The sequence below is a fragment of the Cydia pomonella genome, chromosome 10 (assembly GCF_033807575.1).
Source record: "Cydia pomonella isolate Wapato2018A chromosome 10, ilCydPomo1, whole genome shotgun sequence".
In the NCBI taxonomy this organism is placed as follows: domain Eukaryota; kingdom Metazoa; phylum Arthropoda; class Insecta; order Lepidoptera; family Tortricidae; genus Cydia; species Cydia pomonella.
The window spans coordinates 22209178-22227849 of NC_084712.1; the positions used below are offsets into that span (position 1 = coordinate 22209178).

Consider the following 18672-nt stretch of genomic DNA (forward strand, 5'->3'; position numbering starts at 1 on the left):
GATTTGATATAAAGTAAGTATATTTCATGCCCCACACGCCTTGATATGTTATACGGGTTGTTTAAGTGCACTGCCAAGCCTGCAAGCCAAATGGCAAAAAACGGAACCTTTATGCATTCGTCATGTCTGTCTGTCTGTCCGTCCGTATGTCGGCCACTTTTTTCCGAAACTATAAGAAATATACTGTTGAAACTTGGTAAGTAGATGTATTCTGTGAACCGCATTAAGATTTTCACACAAAAACAGAAAAAAAAAACAATAAATTTTGGGGGTTCCCCATACTTAAAACTGAAACTCAACATTTTTTTTTATCATACTTATACGTGTGGGGTTTCTATGGATAGATAGATTTTCTAAACTGAATAGTTAGCGCGAGAGACACTTCCAAAGTGGTAAAATGTGTGCCCCTAAAATAAGAGAATGTTAACTTCTAGAAAAATATCACAAAGTATGTGGCATTTGAAAAGCTATTTACACGGATACAGTATTAATAATTATCATATTAAATACGTTAGTTATGTTAAGCATTCATACAATTACAATGGTCCCTTACACCATACAATTTAAATTAATATTTCAGGAGTAATTGTAAATTAAAGTTTTATTTCGAGCCATATAACTTGTATGAAATGTTAAAGACGCTATCCGCAGTTAGTTCTAATTTTTACCACCTTATGCGCTGGGATCGCCCACCCCCACCCCCACCATGCACTTCGCACGGTCCCAATAGAAACAAATTGGTTCTTCGAACCAGATGATGTTTTTTTTTTGTTGCTGATGGCCATGCAGGGTATAATGCCCGCTCTCCACTCAATAAGGGTAATGACTGGAAACGGAGGCAACGGACTGAGCAGACTGGAGTAAAATGTGTGGAATCTTGAGCATAGATAGGGTTTTTTTTATACTACGTCGGTGGCAAACAAGCATACGGCCCGCCTGATTGTAAGCAGTCTCCGTAGCCTATGTACGCCTGCAACTCCAGAGGAGTTACATGCGCGCTGCCGACCCTTAACCCCCCCTCCCCTCGTTGAGGTCTGGCAACCTTACTCACCGGCAAGAGCACAACACTATGAGTAGGGTGTGGTGTTATTTGGCTGCGGTTTTCTGTAAGGTGGAGCTACTTCCCCAGATGCACGTGTGCACGTGGGTTAAACAAACTTTGCCATCGAGTGAAACAAAATATTTCACCACACCAACGCGAGAAAAATAGTACTTAACTGTAAATCATTTTTTATTTGCTACTCTTGTGGATAACATGCAACTTTCTCATCAGTTTTTCAAGAATAAAGAGAGCCTTCACGAGCTGGTGCGGTCAATATATTATTTAGTATTCTCGAGTTTAGCAACTACTTAAGATGCTGTTGGTTTAGAGAGTGGAGTTTTTGAAAACTGGTACCGTTTTTAAAAGAAATGCTTAATATGGACTTCAAAACTTCAAAAACTTAAACAGCAATCTTGAGGACATTCTGTGGGGACTTCAGCGATTCGAATCCCGATTTTTCGTCTAGAAATAATCACGAATAGGTATGTACCTAATTTACATACTTTACTCTTTGTAGGTATGTCTAAAACAAACGAACAAAATAGGTCTAAAACACTAAAGATTTGTATTTGTATCTATCTATACACAAAATCTAAAAATATGATAATTGCTTCTAACAATGCGCAGTTTTATTTTTGATGGAACAGCGATTACTTTTTTCTTTTTCAAACTTACAACAAATTAAAATTCAAAAACATTATCCGCGGACCCGAGTGAGAGTGAGAACCTGAACCTATGGGGCCTTAAACAACAAACTGATTATTTCTACGAGTAAACACGTGTTAAAAAAGGTGGTAAAAGTCGCTAGTAAGTTAATAAGCAACCCATGACCCATACCACGAGTCCGTACAGCGCACCCTCGCCCTCAACAAGTCACAATGCGCGCGCCGCCGCGCAGCGCGCTGCGCACCCCGCCATTTTAATACACCACCGTATTTCAGCAACACCGACTCGAAAAACATCATGAAAACTCAACTCAGACCCGCAGAACAGGTAAGAATTAGCATATAAACCCTTAAAATGTAAATTTCTAAACGTAGAGTGACGGAATGGGGAATTTAAAGCGAGTGGTGTGGGAGGGCCGGTAAAAATAGAGCGATAGAAATGTAGCCATTGGGGTGAGGCAATATGGCAGGGTGTGAGCACCCCCATGGTTTCCTCGACCTCACACCACGCGTAACAATAATTATGAACGAATGCAGCTACCTTTACTTGGCTCACGAGATCGCCGTGTGGAATGGTCTTGTTTTGAATAACTTGATTTTGCAGCGAAGTATTTCGGTCAATATGAATCTCCGACACCATAACGGGGGAATGATATAGGTATCTGATATTACGTAAATTAACAAGGGTCAAACGTTGCAGACACGGCGCGCAATATTAGGATGCAGCTAATTACATTCTGTGGCTGCGACCCTATATAGTAGCTTGAGGCTTGCTGCCCTCCCCCTCACCTTTATTATTTTAAATTAATAAATATAAATATTATAGGGACATTCTTACAATTGACTAAGTCCTCGGTAAGCCAAGAAGGCTTGTGTTGTGGGTAGTGTTGGTAGGAACTCAAGTCTTTTAAGTCTAAATTGAAGAACTCGACTCGTTTTTACGAGACTCAGAGCTTAAAAAACTTCTGAGTCTTTTAAGTCCCGAGTCGAGTCCTTTATTGAGGCTTTTTAAGCGCAACTCAAAATGACTCGAGTCTCCGAATAAAGACTCAGTCAAAAATTTTATAGGTTTTACCTAAACTACAGTGAAGGAAATAGGCGTTATTGTATGATTTATGTTATGTACATCCATGAATTATACATAAAGACAACGCATTTCGAAATTATTTGTAAAAATAATACAAGTTCTACAAAAGACTCAAGACTCTACAAAAGACTCGGGACTCTAATAAGTCGAAAAGAACTCTAGTTTCCTCTTAATTATAAGAGTCAAAAAAACTGAGTCGAGTCTTAATGCAGAGGACTCAAAAGACTCGATTCTTAACCAACACTAGTTGTGGGTAGTTCTGACAACGACATAATATACAAATACTTAAATACATAAAAAAATATCCATGACGCAGGAACAAATATCTGTGCTCTTCACACAATTTAGTTGTTAGATATAGGTACTTGATTTTTGTCTGTTTGTATATTTAACTTATTACTACATTATTGCATTGGGTTCCGCCTGTAATGATAATTGTATGTGTGGAAATAAAATAAAAAATCCGCAAAAAAAAAAAAACATATAAATGCCCAACCGGGATTCAAACCCAGGACCACCGGCTTCATAGGCAGGGTCACACTACTATAGGGTCGTCAACATTTTACTTAGGGTAACTTAGGTATTACGAGTAATATTTGATCTTTTATACCGGTGGCCTAGCGATAAAGGCGTGCGACTTTCAATCCGGAGGTCGCGGGTTCAAACCTCGGCTCGTACCTACCAATGACTTTTTCGGAACTTATGTACGAAATATCATTTGATATTTACCAGTCGCTTTTTGGTCTGGACTTGACAGATTACTAATACCGGTCAAATACATTATTCGCGATATGTTTATTAATTACATTTCGCAACAAATGCAACTCATAACTTAATAAGGAAGAGGTGCTTTCTTTATTCTGAACTTCTTATGCCTAGGCCTATTTATAGTATTTTCGAATCGATATATCGAAGTTTTAGTAGGTATGTAATGGGTACCTACCCGATCCGAGAGAAGGCCTTTTTAAATGTACACTAACATCTTCTTCTTCAACCTAGCGTTTTCCCGGCCTAGCGCCAGGGTCCGCTCTCCTACTTAATCTTCTCCACTTTGCCCGATCTTCGGCATCCTCAGATGTGAGATTGCTCTCCACCATGTCCGCTCTCACGACCTCCAGCCAGCGCTTCTTAGGCCTACCGCGGCCGCGTGAACTAGGGCCTTGGACAGTGAGGTTGAGGCATCTATTTCCGACGTAGTCTACTGGTCTGCGGCTTATATGGCCATACCATCGGAGGCGACTTTCCTGCAGCTTATCCGCTACGTCACGAATTCCAAGGCTGCCACGAATGTGTTCGTTACGTATGCGCATAAATGTACACTAACATACATTTTTTTAATTTACTCATAACTAAAGCTACGGTTGTAAGGATACAATGGGTTTTCTAGCATATACAATACAAATCATCTTTATTGCACAACCTCTGAAACAAAAAAATTACATGAAAACACATAAAAAACATGAAGATAGACGTAAACAACAGGCGGCCTTATCGCTACAGAGCATATACATTCATGTAGGGGAAATTTTTCATAGGTAGGGGCGGAAAGACTAGGTACATAGTTGATATTAATTTCAAAATAAAATCATTTACAAAATCACTTATACTTGAGTGTCCCTCGCCCAGAAGAAAATAAACCACGATGAATAATTGCAGTGAAACAAAATGAATTTCACGCCGTTTACCGGACACATCCCGACGGCGGCGGCTATCCCCACAATCCAGCACTTCGCCGCCAAGTTCGGGTACGAGGGCACCAGCACCATCCAGGAGAGATACCAGGTGAGGCTTCACTCATCAGCTCTCATTCAGCAGCATATTATTCTGACAGTGCCATCTCCATGCAGCAGTTCACCGCTAAGTTCGGTCATGACGAGCACCATCGTGCAGGAGAGATACCAGGTGCATAAACACTTCATTATTTCGTATTTTAAGTACATATTATGCATCTTCAGAAATATTGCTCGATATTTTTCTATACATTACGAGGATCGGAGCAACATCTCCAGCCAGTGCCCGACGGTGTCTGACAGTAGAGCTCTACCCACACGGCTCTTGCTGGGAGCAGCGTCGGTAGCCTTTTGTCGTTGACGCTGCTCCGGTTAAGGATCCCCGTAACGGATTGAAACATGTCCAGCGATATTTCTCTCCTAAATATCTAGTCATCCCTATATATCTATCTCTCATCCCGTCTATCTATCGTCTATCTATCATCCCTTGATTATAAATAATAATATAAAATAAAAGCCATTTATTCACACTAAGTTTATTTCCTTTGCTTAGTTGTGGACCGCTCTTTGGGTCTGATGGCCTCCTCCAACTCAATCCATTTGCTTCTGTTCAAAGCTATTGCCATGCATTGCTTTCCCGTAGCTGGGTTAGGTCGTCAGCCCAACGTTGCTGCGACCGGCCAGACCACCGCTCCCCTGGTGGTCCTCTCCATTTGGTTGTTTCAATGGTCCACCCTTTTTTTGTCAGTATAGCGTGATATGTGGCTAGCCTGGCGCCATTTTGGGAATAAAGCTTGTGTGGGAGCGTCAACTACTCTGGTCTTTTGCCTACTTAATAGATATTAAGCACCTATTTTAATCCGTATTTGTTTATAAATCGGTTTAGGTACGGTTATTACACTTCCTAACTACTTACACATAAAATTTATTAACAGGGAAATGTCCAGTTCGTGACGCCGGCAGTCGACGTCAAGTTCAGACAGGCAGAGATGGTGGTCCCGGCGGTGGACGTGAAGTTCCGACAGGCGGAGATGGTGGTGGTGAGCAGCGCGCCTGCTGGCGCCGTCACCCTGGCGGGGATAGCGCCCATACACACTGGTTAGTTCACCGATAGATTTCGTCTACCTTTATGGTGGCTTTTCCACTCCACACTGTGGCTTTCCAAATTGTGCAGTTCTAGCTTAGAAAAAGTCTATTACTTGGTACTTAGGTAGAAGTCAAATTAAAGTCTTATATAAGGAGCTATAGAGGGGTAATTTTTACGAAGAGCTTGTTTCAACGCAAAGCTGCGCCTTTAAGACTCTCTGAAGATACCCCAACATACCCCTTTAGATTTTATATTAGATTTAGAAAAGAGGATGGCGGAGAAGTTTGGTGGGTAGTGGTGGGAAGATGGTCTCATAAAAGAGCATGCTGAGACGAAGCGGTGGGGAAAAAATTGAAATACGGACCCTGGTCTCCGAAGCAGTACTTATTTAGCTAAGTATGCAACCGGGATAAACGCTGAGAGACCTATTTAGTGTTAAATTCCTTGTTCCAGTGAACAGCGGAGTGAAGTACCAGACAATATCATCTTCCACAGTGAACTTAGGCAACGTGTCGTACGGACAGACGTACGTGCAGGAGCCGAAGGAGAAACGAGAGTATCGCGAAGAAGACATCATGGCTACTATGATGCAGCAACAGGAGACAATCACAGGTCAGTGTTTACTTATTTTAACATTCAGAAAACAATGGTCATCACGTTACTACACACATCACATCGCAAGCCTACAGATGTTCACGTTGCGTAAAGTTTATTTTTATTTGTCACGTTGACATTTATTAGGCTTTTGTTTAGATTTATGAGGAGTATTTAAGGAGGAGGGTTAGCATGCAATAATTGATGACTTCAACAGTGACGGGGGCGCCACTGCAGCAGGGCCCGCAGCAGCTGCTGGTGGTGCTGCACGAGCCCCGGGAGGCGGCCGCGCTCGCGCGCGCCATCAAGCAGGAGGCGCGCCAGCCCGTGCCCGCCGAGTTCATCAGTGAGTTACTCTACTTGCCTCTACTTCCTTCCTTCAGGCGGCTGGTGGTGCTGCACGAGCCCCGGGAGGCGCCATCAAGCAGGAGGCGCGCCAGCCCGTGCCCGCCGAGTTCATCAGTGAGTACTCTACTTGCCTCTACCGCCTTCCTTCAGGCGGCTGGTGGTGCTGCACGAGCCCCGGGAGGCGCCATCAAGCAGGAGGCGCGCCAGCCCGTGCCCGCCGAGGTCATCAGTGAGTACTCTACTTGCCTCTACCGCCTTCCTTCAGGCGGCTGGTGGTGCTGCACGAGCCCCGGGAGGCGCCATCAAGCAGGAGGCGCGCCAGCCCGTGCCCGCCGAGTTCATCAGTGAGTACTCTACTTGCCTCTACCGCCTTCCTTCAGGCGGCTGGTGGTGCTGCACGAGCCCCGGGAGGCGCCATCAAGCAGGAGGCGCGCCAGCCCGTGCCCGCCGAGTTCATCAGTGAGTACTCTACTTGCCTCTACCGCCTTCCTTCAGGCGGCTGGTGGTGCTGCACGAGCCCCGGGAGGCGCCATCAAGCAGGAGGCGCGCCAGCCCGTGCCCGCCGAGGTCATCAGTGAGTACTCTACTTGCCTCTACCGCCTTCCTTCAGGCGGCTGGTGGTGCTGCACGAGCCCCGGGAGGCGCCATCAAGCAGGAGGCGCGCCAGCCCGTGCCCGCCGAGTTCATCAGTGAGTACTCTACTTGCCTCTACCGCCTTCCTTCAGGCGGCTGGTGGTGCTGCACGAGCCCCGGGAGGCGCCATCAAGCAGGAGGCGCGCCAGCCCGTGCCCGCCGAGTTCATCAGTGAGTACTCTACTTGCCTCTACCGCCTTCCTTCAGGCGGCTGGTGGTGCTGCACGAGCCCCGGGAGGCGCCATCAAGCAGGAGGCGCGCCAGCCCGTGCCCGCCGAGGTCATCAGTGAGTACTCTACTTGCCTCTACCGCCTTCCTTCAGGCGGCTGGTGGTGCTGCACGAGCCCCGGGAGGCGCCATCAAGCAGGAGGCGCGCCAGCCCGTGCCCGCCGAGTTCATCAGTGAGTACTCTACTTGCCTCTACCGCCTTCCTTCAGGCGGCTGGTGGTGCTGCACGAGCCCCGGGAGGCGCCATCAAGCAGGAGGCGCGCCAGCCCGTGCCCGCCGAGGTCATCAGTGAGTACTCTACTTGCCTCTACCGCCTTCCTTCAGGCGGCTGGTGGTGCTGCACGAGCTCCGGGAGGCGCCATCAAGCAGGAGGCGCGCCAGCCCGTGCCCGCCGAGTTCATCAGTGAGTACTCTACTTGCCTCTACCGCCTTCCTTCAGGCGGCTGGTGGTGCTGCACGAGCCCCGGGAGGCGCCATCAAGCAGGAGGCGCGCCAGCCCGTGCCCGCCGAGTTCATCAGTGAGTTACTCTACTTGCCCTCTTGCTGTACCCTCGTGCGCCAATTGACTTATTTGGTGATCAAAGGGTTTAACCTTAGCTTTTTCTTTTTATGCAGCGCGGTTGGCTACCATCAGGAGGATGGGTTCCGTTTTGAGCGACAGTAAACGAGCCCGTTTTCGAAGTTTTACCGCCTTATCTATATGGTTCAAATTAATATATCTCTTTCAGAGATAACACTGTCTAGAAAAGTACCTGACTGAATGGCCATTCGACCTAATAGTCTTACCTTTGGTCATAAAAAATACTATGTATACGATTTTTTATTAGTGTTGTATGACTCGTATCTCGCAGGTATCGGCGACGTGTCGGACGCCACGTGGCAGTCGCTCGGCGGCGGCGTCGCCGACTATTTATCGGCGTTGCCGCTGCCGCTGCACCACTTGCTCAAATACTCGGACAAACGCGAGGAACCAGTGCTGGTGCAAGTGCCTAGCACGCCAGTAGCACAGCAGGTCAGTTCACTTGCTCAAGTACTTACTCAAGGTTGCTCGTTTGCCCAGGTTGACCTTGGGGTGGTTCCAGGCATGTTCGATCGTGTGAGACTCATCGAACACACTAATATATCTTTGTTCCTCATCATTCGTCGTTTAGATGTGTCCCATCACCAAGGTCGGGGTTCAGTAGGTACGTACTAATAGACCTAGATGTACACAATAGAGTTGAGTGCAACGATTTTGATAGCACACGCAGTGCAAGTGTTATTTATACGTCATAATTTTAAAGAAATTTGACGTTTAAATTAATAATTGCACTGCGTGTGCTTTCAAAATCGTTGTAGACTTATCTTGTTCTAACTCTAGTATACCTAGGTGTAAAATGTACCTAGAGATATTAGTAGGTATTCTTTTACACACTTTGTTTTTCATAGTGAGTTTCTTTTCAGATCCCAAGTCCCACAGTAAACACGGTGGTGGTACAGACGGCGCCGGCGACGCCGCCGCCGCCAAAGAAGAAGAAAAAGAAGAAAGCCGCTAAAGAGAAGAAACCCCGGCCTAAACCCGGAGAGATTCGCCTCACTACCGCCCTTGGTAGGCTGCTATTTACCTTTTAAGCAGTCGTCAACAACTTAATTAAGACACTTTAAGTTGACTTTACATATGTTTATGCGTCTGCAGATGGCAGCACTCTGTATTGCTGCCCGGAGTGCCACATGGCATACCCAGAGCGAGGACTATTGGAGCAGCATCTGGTCGGACACACCATGGAAAGAAGGTGGGCTACATGTCCAGGATACGACGTGTTGACAGCTAAACTGTTTAAAGGCCATGCCAAGATAAGCTAAGGAAATCTGCCCCCAGCGAGTTCTGGCTTGTAATTTTTAAGCATGATGTGGCTCAGGATTAGTAACAAATATGCAAAACATCACCCACCCAAACAAAAAAAAATATATATGACCTCTTCTTTTTTGAAAAAAAATCTAGCCAGCCGATTTTGACGTGCGTCACAGATTTTGTACATATACTAAATACACTTATATGACGTCAACAATAGGATATATTGCCATACAAAAAAATACCGTTTAATTTTATTAAATAAAAAAATTACAATCCAAAAGTCGCTGGGGGCAGATTCACTTGGCTATATCCTGGCATGGCCTTTCCGAAAAGAAAAAACTGGATTCACTGGATGTAACTGAATCGGACGATTAGCAATCCGAGGTCGATTTGTTACGATTTTGATATTTTTATGATACGCTTTTGACAATCGCTTAAGCTGATAGGTCCTTGCGGGTTATTCTCATCAGTTACCAACTTACCAACAAGTTCTAACAACTTATGTTTCATTCCCAATTGTTACTGCCAAAATATTTTGATGTTAAATACTGACAAAAATACCTAGGTGTGCACTGGTGACAACTTGGTGACAATAACCCGTTCCTGTGCGCGCGCATTAGGCATTTCGCTCGCAATGTGATATGCACTGCCAGCCGTTCTTCGTATCTTAAGAGCCCTTAATCCTTGGAGCGTTCTCCGATTTCACGAAATAACGCTCGATAGATGGCGTTGGCGCTCGGTACGCGAGCGCCGGCAACGCGACGCGCGTTTCAATGCAGACTAGAATAATCTTGATAGTTTTCAATATAATTTCAAGCAATATTAATTTTAGTGTCATATGATATCATATGGGCACTCTTTATTTTATTGTATATGCACAGTAGTTTTTTTTTTTTATGTACACTACTACTAAGTGTACAGACTACATAGTGTACTATAACCCTTGCTCTTTATTCTGTCTCTTTCACACCAATGGAAAATTAAGAAGTTACTAAATGACTGCAGGTATAAATAAAGTATATTAGTGCGATAGAGAGACAGATAGTGTTTCGTTGTCGTATCGTAAACGATTGGCATGTCGGCCACACACTTGCTTAGTGCCTAGCCAAAATACCAATCGTTTGCGTATATTAGTGCGATAGAGAGAGAGTAGTGTTTCGTTGTCGTATCGTAAACGATTGGCATGTTGGCTACGCACCCATGATACCTAGCCAAGAAGCCAATCGATTGCGCATATTAGTGCGATAGAGAGACAGATAGTGTTTCCTTGTCGTATCGTAAACGTTTGGCATGTTGGCTACGCACCCATGCTGCCCAGCCAAGATGCCAATCGTTTGTGCATATTAGTACGAGAGAGAGACAGATAGTGTTTCGTTGTCGTATCGATTGGCATGGTGGCTACGCACCCATGCTGCGTAGTCAAGATGCCAATCGTTTGCGCACATTAGTGCTATAGAGTTTCAGTGTTATTTGAAATCACGTTATTATTTTTGACCCGAATGAAGTCCATCCAGGTTCTTATGATGGAGTCAGGAGTTGGTCACCAGAACTCCTAATCTACTCATTATAATTCCATCGTGCTTGGGCTCAAAAGATTTGCCCTGACGAACACCATCGATCTAGATGAGGTCCAGGGTCTCATGATGGAGTCAGGAGTAGGTCACTAGAACTCCTAATCTACTCATTATAATTCCATCGTATTCGAGCTCAATAGATTTGCCCTGACGAGTACCATCGATCTAAATGAAGTCCAGGGTCTCATGATGGAGTCAGGAGTTGGTCACCAGAACTCCTAATCTACTCATTATAATTCCATCGTGTTTGGACTCAAAAGATTTGCCCTGACGAGTACCATCGATCTAGATGAAGTCCAGGGTCTCATGATGGAGTCAGGAGTTGGTCACCATAATTCCTAATCTACTCATCATAACTCCATCGTGTTTGGGCTCAATAGATTTGCCCTCACGAGCACCATCAATCTAGATGATGTTCAGGGTCTCATGATGGAGTCAGGAGTTGGTCACTAGAACTCCTAATCTACTCATTATAATTCCATCGTGTTTGGGCTCAAAAGATTTGCCCTGACGAGTACCATCGATCTAGATGAAGTCCAGGGTCTCATGATGGAGTCAGGAGTTGGTCACCAGAACTCCTAATCTACTCATTATAATTCCATCGTGTTTGGGCTCAAAAGATTTGCCCTGATGAGTACCATCGATCTAGATGAAGTCCAGGGTCTCATGATGGAGTCAGGAGTTGGTCACCATAATTCCTAATCTACTCATCATAACTCCATCGTGTTTGGGCTCAATAGATTTGCCCTCACGAGCACCATCAATCTAGATGATGTTCAGGGTCTCATGATGGAGTCAGGAGTTGGTCACTAGAACTCCTAATCTACTCATTATAATTCCATCGTGTTTGGGCTCAAAAGATTTGCCCTGACGAGTACCATCGATCTCGATGAAGTCCAGGGTCTCATGATGGAGTCAGGAGTTGGTCACCATAATTCCTAATCTACTCATCATAACTCCATCGTGTTTGGGCTCAATAGATTTGCCCTCACGAGCACCATCAATCTAGATGATGTTCAGGGTCTCATGATGGAGTCAGGAGTTGGTCACTAGAACTCCTAATCTAATCATTATAATTCCATCGTGTTTGGGCTCAAAAGATTTGCCCTGACGAGTACCATCGATCTAGATAAAGTCCAGGGTCTCATGATGGAGTCAGGAGTTGGTCACCAGAACTCGTAATCTATTTATCATAACTCATGGGCCTCATCTAGATCGATGGTGTTCATCAGGGCAAATCTATTGAGCCCAAACACGATGGAGTTATGATGAGTAGATTAGGAGTTCTGGTAACCAGCTCCTGACTCCATCATGAGACCCTGGACCTCATCTAGATTGATGGTGCTCGTCAGGGCAACTCTATTGAACCCAAACACGATGGAGTTATGATGAGTAGATAAGGAGTTCTGGTGACCAGCTCCTGACTCCATCATGAGACCCTGGACCTCATCTAGATTGAAGGTGCTCGTCAGGGCAACTCTATTGAGCCCAAACACGATGGAGTTATGATGAGTAGAGTAGGAGTTCTGGTGACCAACTCCTGACTCCATCATGAGACCCTGGACCTCATCTAGATCGATGGTGCTCATCAGGGCAAATCTTTTGAGCCCAAACACGTTGGAATTATAATGAGTAGATTAGGAGTTCTAGTGACCAACTCCTGACTCCATCATGAGACCCTGGGCCTCATCTAGATCGATGGTGTTCATCAGGGCAAATCTATTGAGCCCAAACACGATGGAGTTATGATGAGTAGATTAGGAGTTCTGGTGACCAGCTCCTGACTCCATCATGAGACCCTGGACCTCATCTAGATTGATGGTGCTCGTCAGGGCAACTCTATTGAACCCAAACACGATGGAGTTATGATGAGTAGATTAGGAGTTCTGGTGACCAGCTCCTGACTCCATCATGAGACCCTGGACCTCATCTAGATTGAAGGTGCTCATCAGGGCAACTCTGTTGAGCCCAAACACGATGGAATTATAATGAGTAGATTAGGAGTTCTAGTGACCAACTCCTGACTCCATCATGAGACCCTGGACCTCATCTAGATCGATGGTGTTCGTCAGGGCAAATCATTTGAGCCCAAACACGATGGGATTATAATTAGTAGATTAGGAGTTCTGGTGACCAACTCCTGACTCCATCATGAGAACTTGGACTTCATCCGGGTCAAAAATAATAATGCAAACCCTAACGTAATTTCAAGTGAAAATGCGTTTTTCAGAAAATCGCAGCCAAATAACACTAGACCTTACTCATAGTGTTGTGTTCCTGCCGGTGAGTAAGGTTGCCAGAGCTCAACGAGGGGCGGGAGGGGGTTAGGGTCGGCAACGCGCATGTAACTCCTCTGGAGTTGCAGGCGTACATATGCGGGCCGTATGCTTGTTTGCCACCGACTTAGTATTAAAAAAAAGTAACACTGAAAATCCATCAATAAGCGAGTCTGTTAGGCATACTGTAAAAAATGAACTTTTATTAAGATTTTCTAATCGCAGTATATAGCACTTCTCGGAACTCCGTAGCTGATTACGATCGCAACGAATGCCTGACAATCGAGCACAGGTCCGTCCTCTAAGCGCGCTCCGCGCGGACTGAGAGCGGGGCGTCGCTGCTGCGTGATTTATACGTGTTTTAAAAAAATATAAATTTACGGCAATGTAGGTCCCATAGTTACGATTTTTTTTTTATAGGTTAACATAAAGTTACAGTTTGCTATAATATTATTTTTAAAGCAAAATATGCGTACAATTTGCGGAAATAAAATATAATAAAACCCTGTTTTCGCCAAAAAAATGAAGAAAACTCGGAAGGTATTTTATCAGTTTTTTCAAATGAATCTTCGATTGTTAATCATTCCAGCCCCTCGTACGAGATATGTTGAATCAAATTGTAGTCATTCATGTACCAAATGATTCTTGTTTATAGCAAAATTGAGAACCGAAACGCCACATCTCACTGCAAAATTTGGAAAAGACTCCCAAAAAACCTCATTAAAAAAGAGGTTTAAAAGAGAAAATGAAAATTTGAACTATTGGAGCCCCTAGTTTAGGAAACGATTATTTAAGTACGTTATCAGTTTTTGAATAAATACTAATAGTTACGTCGTAATCTTGAATGAAAAAGGAAGCATTTTACAAAATACGCTCGTCTGTAGGAATAAGGACTCTTAACTAGTATCAAAACTATTACAATTTTATTTTTATTTTATTTTTTATGATAGAGGCAAACGAGCAGACGGATCACCTGATCGTAAGCGATTACCGCTGCCCATGGACACCTGCAACACCAGAGGGATTGAAAATTGTGAAATTAGAATCAGCTTCCTATTGCCAGGATTTTGTTATTTGCAAACCTTAGTGAACGAAAATGACTAACATTTTAAATATTGCTAGTGTTACTGTATCAGCTTTTATTTCTAGGTTTATCTGCGACATTTGTAACGCAGCCCTAAAACGCAAGGACCATTTAACGCGCCACAAGCAGAGCCACAACCCGGAGCGGCCGCACGTCTGCTCCGTCTGCCTCAAGGCCTTCAAGCGGCGCGAGCAGCTCACACTGCACTTCGTCATACACTCGGGCGAGAAGAGACACGTGTGCAACGAGTGCGGCAAGGGTGAGACAGACAGATAGGCAGACACAACCCGGAACGACCGCAATAGATTTATCGCTCATTTTACACTAATCTTTTGCTATAGTTGCTATAAAAACAACAAAACAAATTCATTTTTACCCTTAAAACGAATTAAAAGACAAACTGTACGTCAAATGGCGGTAAATGAAAATTTATCTTACGCATGTCACGCATCCGTAGTTTTTTTTATTTAGAGATAAACTCGAGTCGGAAGTCTACTTCCGTATCATTCGATACAAACTAACATGCGAGATTTGTCAAAATTGTATGCTAATCGAGCATACGCGCGAGGCAATTTCCTCACGCGCTCAGGCGAGGAAAAAGCGCGCGCCGCCTCGGCCGAGGCACGTCTACACTGGTCGGTTTGTGCGTGCCTATTGACATTTCATTTCGAAAAAAGGCCAAATCGATTTTTATGTAGTAGGTAATGAAGCAATTACACCATTTGCACAGATAAGAATTTTTTTGTAACAAAACAGTTTATCGTAATGTTGGCCATTATTTACGGATTTTGAAGGCATCATACAGGGTTTATGATATGTTTGTAGATAAATCTATATTCTATAAATTTAAGTTACCTTTCGTTTACGTGGCTTCATAATTGTATTGTTCAATCATATTTTGACATAAATACTTCTGTGACAATAAAACTGTAGTTTATTCTGCCTATTCCTGGATATCTGTACTTATAAATTTCTAAATTAGCCGTCAATGTTTCCCAGGGTTCTACCGCAAGGACCACCTGCGCAAGCACACGCGGTCGCACATCGCGCGGCGCGTGAAGGCGGAGCTGTCGGCGCGCGGCGCTCCCTCCCCGCCGCTCGGCGCCGCGCCCGCCCCCGCCCCCGCTCCCGCCCCCGCCCCCGCACCCTCCTGACACGACGACAAGGGCGACCTCATCACGCTCATACAGGCCGCCAAGGACGTCTTCTGACTCGACGAGTTAGGTCTCAAATATATTGATGCTTAAACGTTACCTTGATCCAAAGTTGAAAAACTTTCTTTTATACTTAGCTAAAAGAAATGGCTCTTTACTGTACCCCGATTCTTTTGAGACCAGAATTTTTCTTAGAATAAATTACTGTCTCGGGTGAGACTTGATCAGACCGTGAGTTCAAGTGTCACCCACAGTAATTTTTCCACTTTTAAATTTATTCTAAGCTTAATAGCATCGTTCGCAGACGTTTCTGCTGGTTAAAATTAATTCAGAATTTTTCTAACCTCAAAAGTGGTAAAACTAACTTTTTCTTCCAAAATGCTAGGGTTCCTATGACGTCTAATAATATTGCGGTACAATATTATGTAAACGACACTATGATTCAGTCAATAACTTCTCATATTTAATTATTATGAAAAAAAGTTCTACTTACTACTTTTGAGGTTATAATTTTTTTTTTGAAATTAAACTGTTATGGCGTTTGCACTAGTCCTAGTTGTAGATTTTGATAAATAAGATCGATTCGATATTTTGCTTAGGTACTTAATTGTTTATTTATTTTACAATTATTGAAAATGTAAATATAATACAGAAATAGGAACATATATAGGTACTATATCATGATTCTCTTTTGAAATTTTTAAAATGTGTCAGAGATAAAATCCCGCAATTACCTATTACATAAAAATGTTACCAGCCATTTTCGAATGGCATATAAATGTTAGGTGTAAGTTGTAAAAAATTAAATAAATGTGATTTAATTTAAATTATAATTTACTGTGATCTTAAAAAAAATTATACCTATTTAAATTGAATGTTGGCAACCTTAAGAAGAGTTGTTTTTATTATTTGTTACTTAAATATTGAAATTTTGTATATGTTTTGAAATTCTAAAATAATATAAATATGACGTACAGCCGCCATTAGAGATATCAGAGCGGTCAAGGTGTTCACAAATATTTGAACACGCACTCTAACGCCTTAACAATAGGTCCATATTGGGATACCCTCCTCCAATTGAGGGGGGATTTAAATTTTCTCGGGTCAGAGGTGTAGGGTTAGAGCCGGTGTAGCTTTATTTGACGTTCATAAGCACATTTTAATATGCCTACTAGAATAATAAACTATCTTTACCTTTAGAGGCTTGTTCAAATATTTGTGAGCACTTTGGCCGGTCAGATATATATATTATGGTGGCTGTACCTAAGTAAAATACTCTGTTTGCAATATTAGGATATAGTTATAATGTCAGTTCTTGTTATATAGGGAATATACATTGGTTAAAATTGTAAATAAATGTTTATAGTTAATCATAGCATAGCGCATTTTGACATATTTTTATATAATATCTAATAACTGTCGCCTAAAATTGATATAAATTCAAGCTTTGACTTTCTAAGTAGGAAAATAAAGTGAACCATAGTAGACATACATTTGTTTTTGGTAGGAATACTCAAACCATTCTAGATATATTAGTACCTAAGAGAATGTGAAATAGAGGTGTATTGTCAAAGAAAATTTTGTAGCTACGTAAATTTAATGCCATTTTGGGTTATTCCGGGAAGATTTTACCCAGTAGTTGCACATGGTAACCACTTGGTGGTAACTAGTGGGAATAATGATCCTCCACCCCATCTTTCGACACATGATTAAAACTTTTAGAACGACTATTGACTTTACCTAATTCTTTCACAGATATGTGTTCAACTTGTTAAATATCAAAAAGTGGCGCCATCTTACCGGGCACTACCTAAAGGTTATGGCGCCATCGCTGGAAACGATGTCGCCACGTCATACCTTTGGTCTTTGATCTATAAGATGGCGTCACTTTTTGATATTTAACAAATTTAATACATATCAGTGAAAGAATAAGGATCAAAGTCAAATGGCGTTCTAAAAGTTTTAATCATGTGTCGAAAGATGGCAGTAAGTTTACAGTGGCTACATTCCTTTGGTTGGCTTCCTTTGACAATACAACTCTATTTCAAATTCTCTTTGGTAGTACTTACAATATGTAGAAGTACTTACAATTACATATTTTTGTAAGTTAGTTACAGCAATGTCAACCGTGTTCATTTCTTAAAAACGTAACCTTAGGATTAAAGTACAAAAGTATACTTACCGACATTTACTCTGTAAATAAGATTTTCAGATTCTCTAATATAGTGAAATACTTAGTTGTACAGATTTTCTAGATAAATCTATTTTAGTTTCTCATACAACTTCCAAAGCCTGGACTAAATTTCAGCAGCATTAGTTTTATACATCTCAAAAATACAATGATCATGTAAATCTATAGGGAGCGTGCATGAACTATAGGAGGCAGCACAGGAGCCGTCAGATCTTTGGCGCGAGGCGTAAATGTGATGTTTATTGTTCAAATGTAGCCCACGAGATGGCAGAACCTACCATGGACAACAAAACATGTGACGTGTAAATTTACATGTTTATTGTTCCAATTCAGGCCACAAGATGGTAGACCCTCCAACGCGCACGCGGTCCCTATCATCCCTGATGTTAACATGATGGAGCAACCATCATATACATGGCGGACAGAGGAAGGTTCATTATTTATCATGTAATTAGGTTGATGACCGCGACCATGACGCGCCCGCTGGAATACTTACCACAAACAATTCAATAAGAGTTTCGTAGGGTCTGCCAACTTATGTACCGAAACACGTAAAAAAAAGTCATCACCGTTTGATACTTCGCCAGATGATAGTTTAGATGCTATTGTGAATAAAAAAAATAGTCAGCCGGTTGTATCGCGGTGGAAAGATCGTCAGCTGGTCGCATGAACATTAAAAAATAAGCGCTTTACCTTTTTATGATAGTGATAACAAAATCATAAAACTTTGCATGTATACTTGGCGCAAAACTAAGTGGCGAGTCAGGTCATAATGCCATCTCTTTCACTCTTGGTTGGTCTTAACAAGGGTAAAGGAGATAGCATTATGATCTCAGTGGCCAGTTAGTTTTGCGGCAAGTATAGTATTCCACCAGGCGTTTCAATAAACGGATTACGCATACTTTGCGGACATAAGTTAGTAAGGCGCGTATTTTTTACATGTTCATGCGACCAGCTGACAGTCTTGTCACAGTAACAAGGTAAGAAATGGTACGAAAATTAAATTATTTGACGGTAGGTACTTGAATATAATTTACGACTTCAAGATACAGTCACGGACTAATTGTCGAGCCATTACGGCCGGGCCCCCTGCAACACCAGAGATATTACATGCGCGTTGCCCCTTTGCTCTGTAGCTCCTCGGG

At 43.0% G+C, this 18672-nt stretch overlaps 1 protein-coding gene across 1 annotated transcript; it reads left to right on the plus strand.

The window, feature by feature from the left end:
- Positions 1–1615: 1615 nt before the first annotated feature.
- On the plus strand, positions 1616–17332 carry LOC133522425 (transcription factor E4F1-like). The gene is made up of 10 exons (XM_061857769.1): positions 1616–2035; positions 4451–4576; positions 5460–5622; positions 6065–6223; positions 6423–6551; positions 8266–8426; positions 8858–9002; positions 9090–9186; positions 14248–14441; positions 15182–17332. Exons 2-10 carry the CDS (start codon positions 4460–4462, stop codon positions 15334–15336), a joined length of 1320 nt encoding a protein of 439 aa, XP_061713753.1. The 5' UTR covers positions 1616–2035; positions 4451–4459; the 3' UTR covers positions 15337–17332.
- The last annotated feature ends 1340 nt before the right edge of the window (positions 17333–18672 follow it).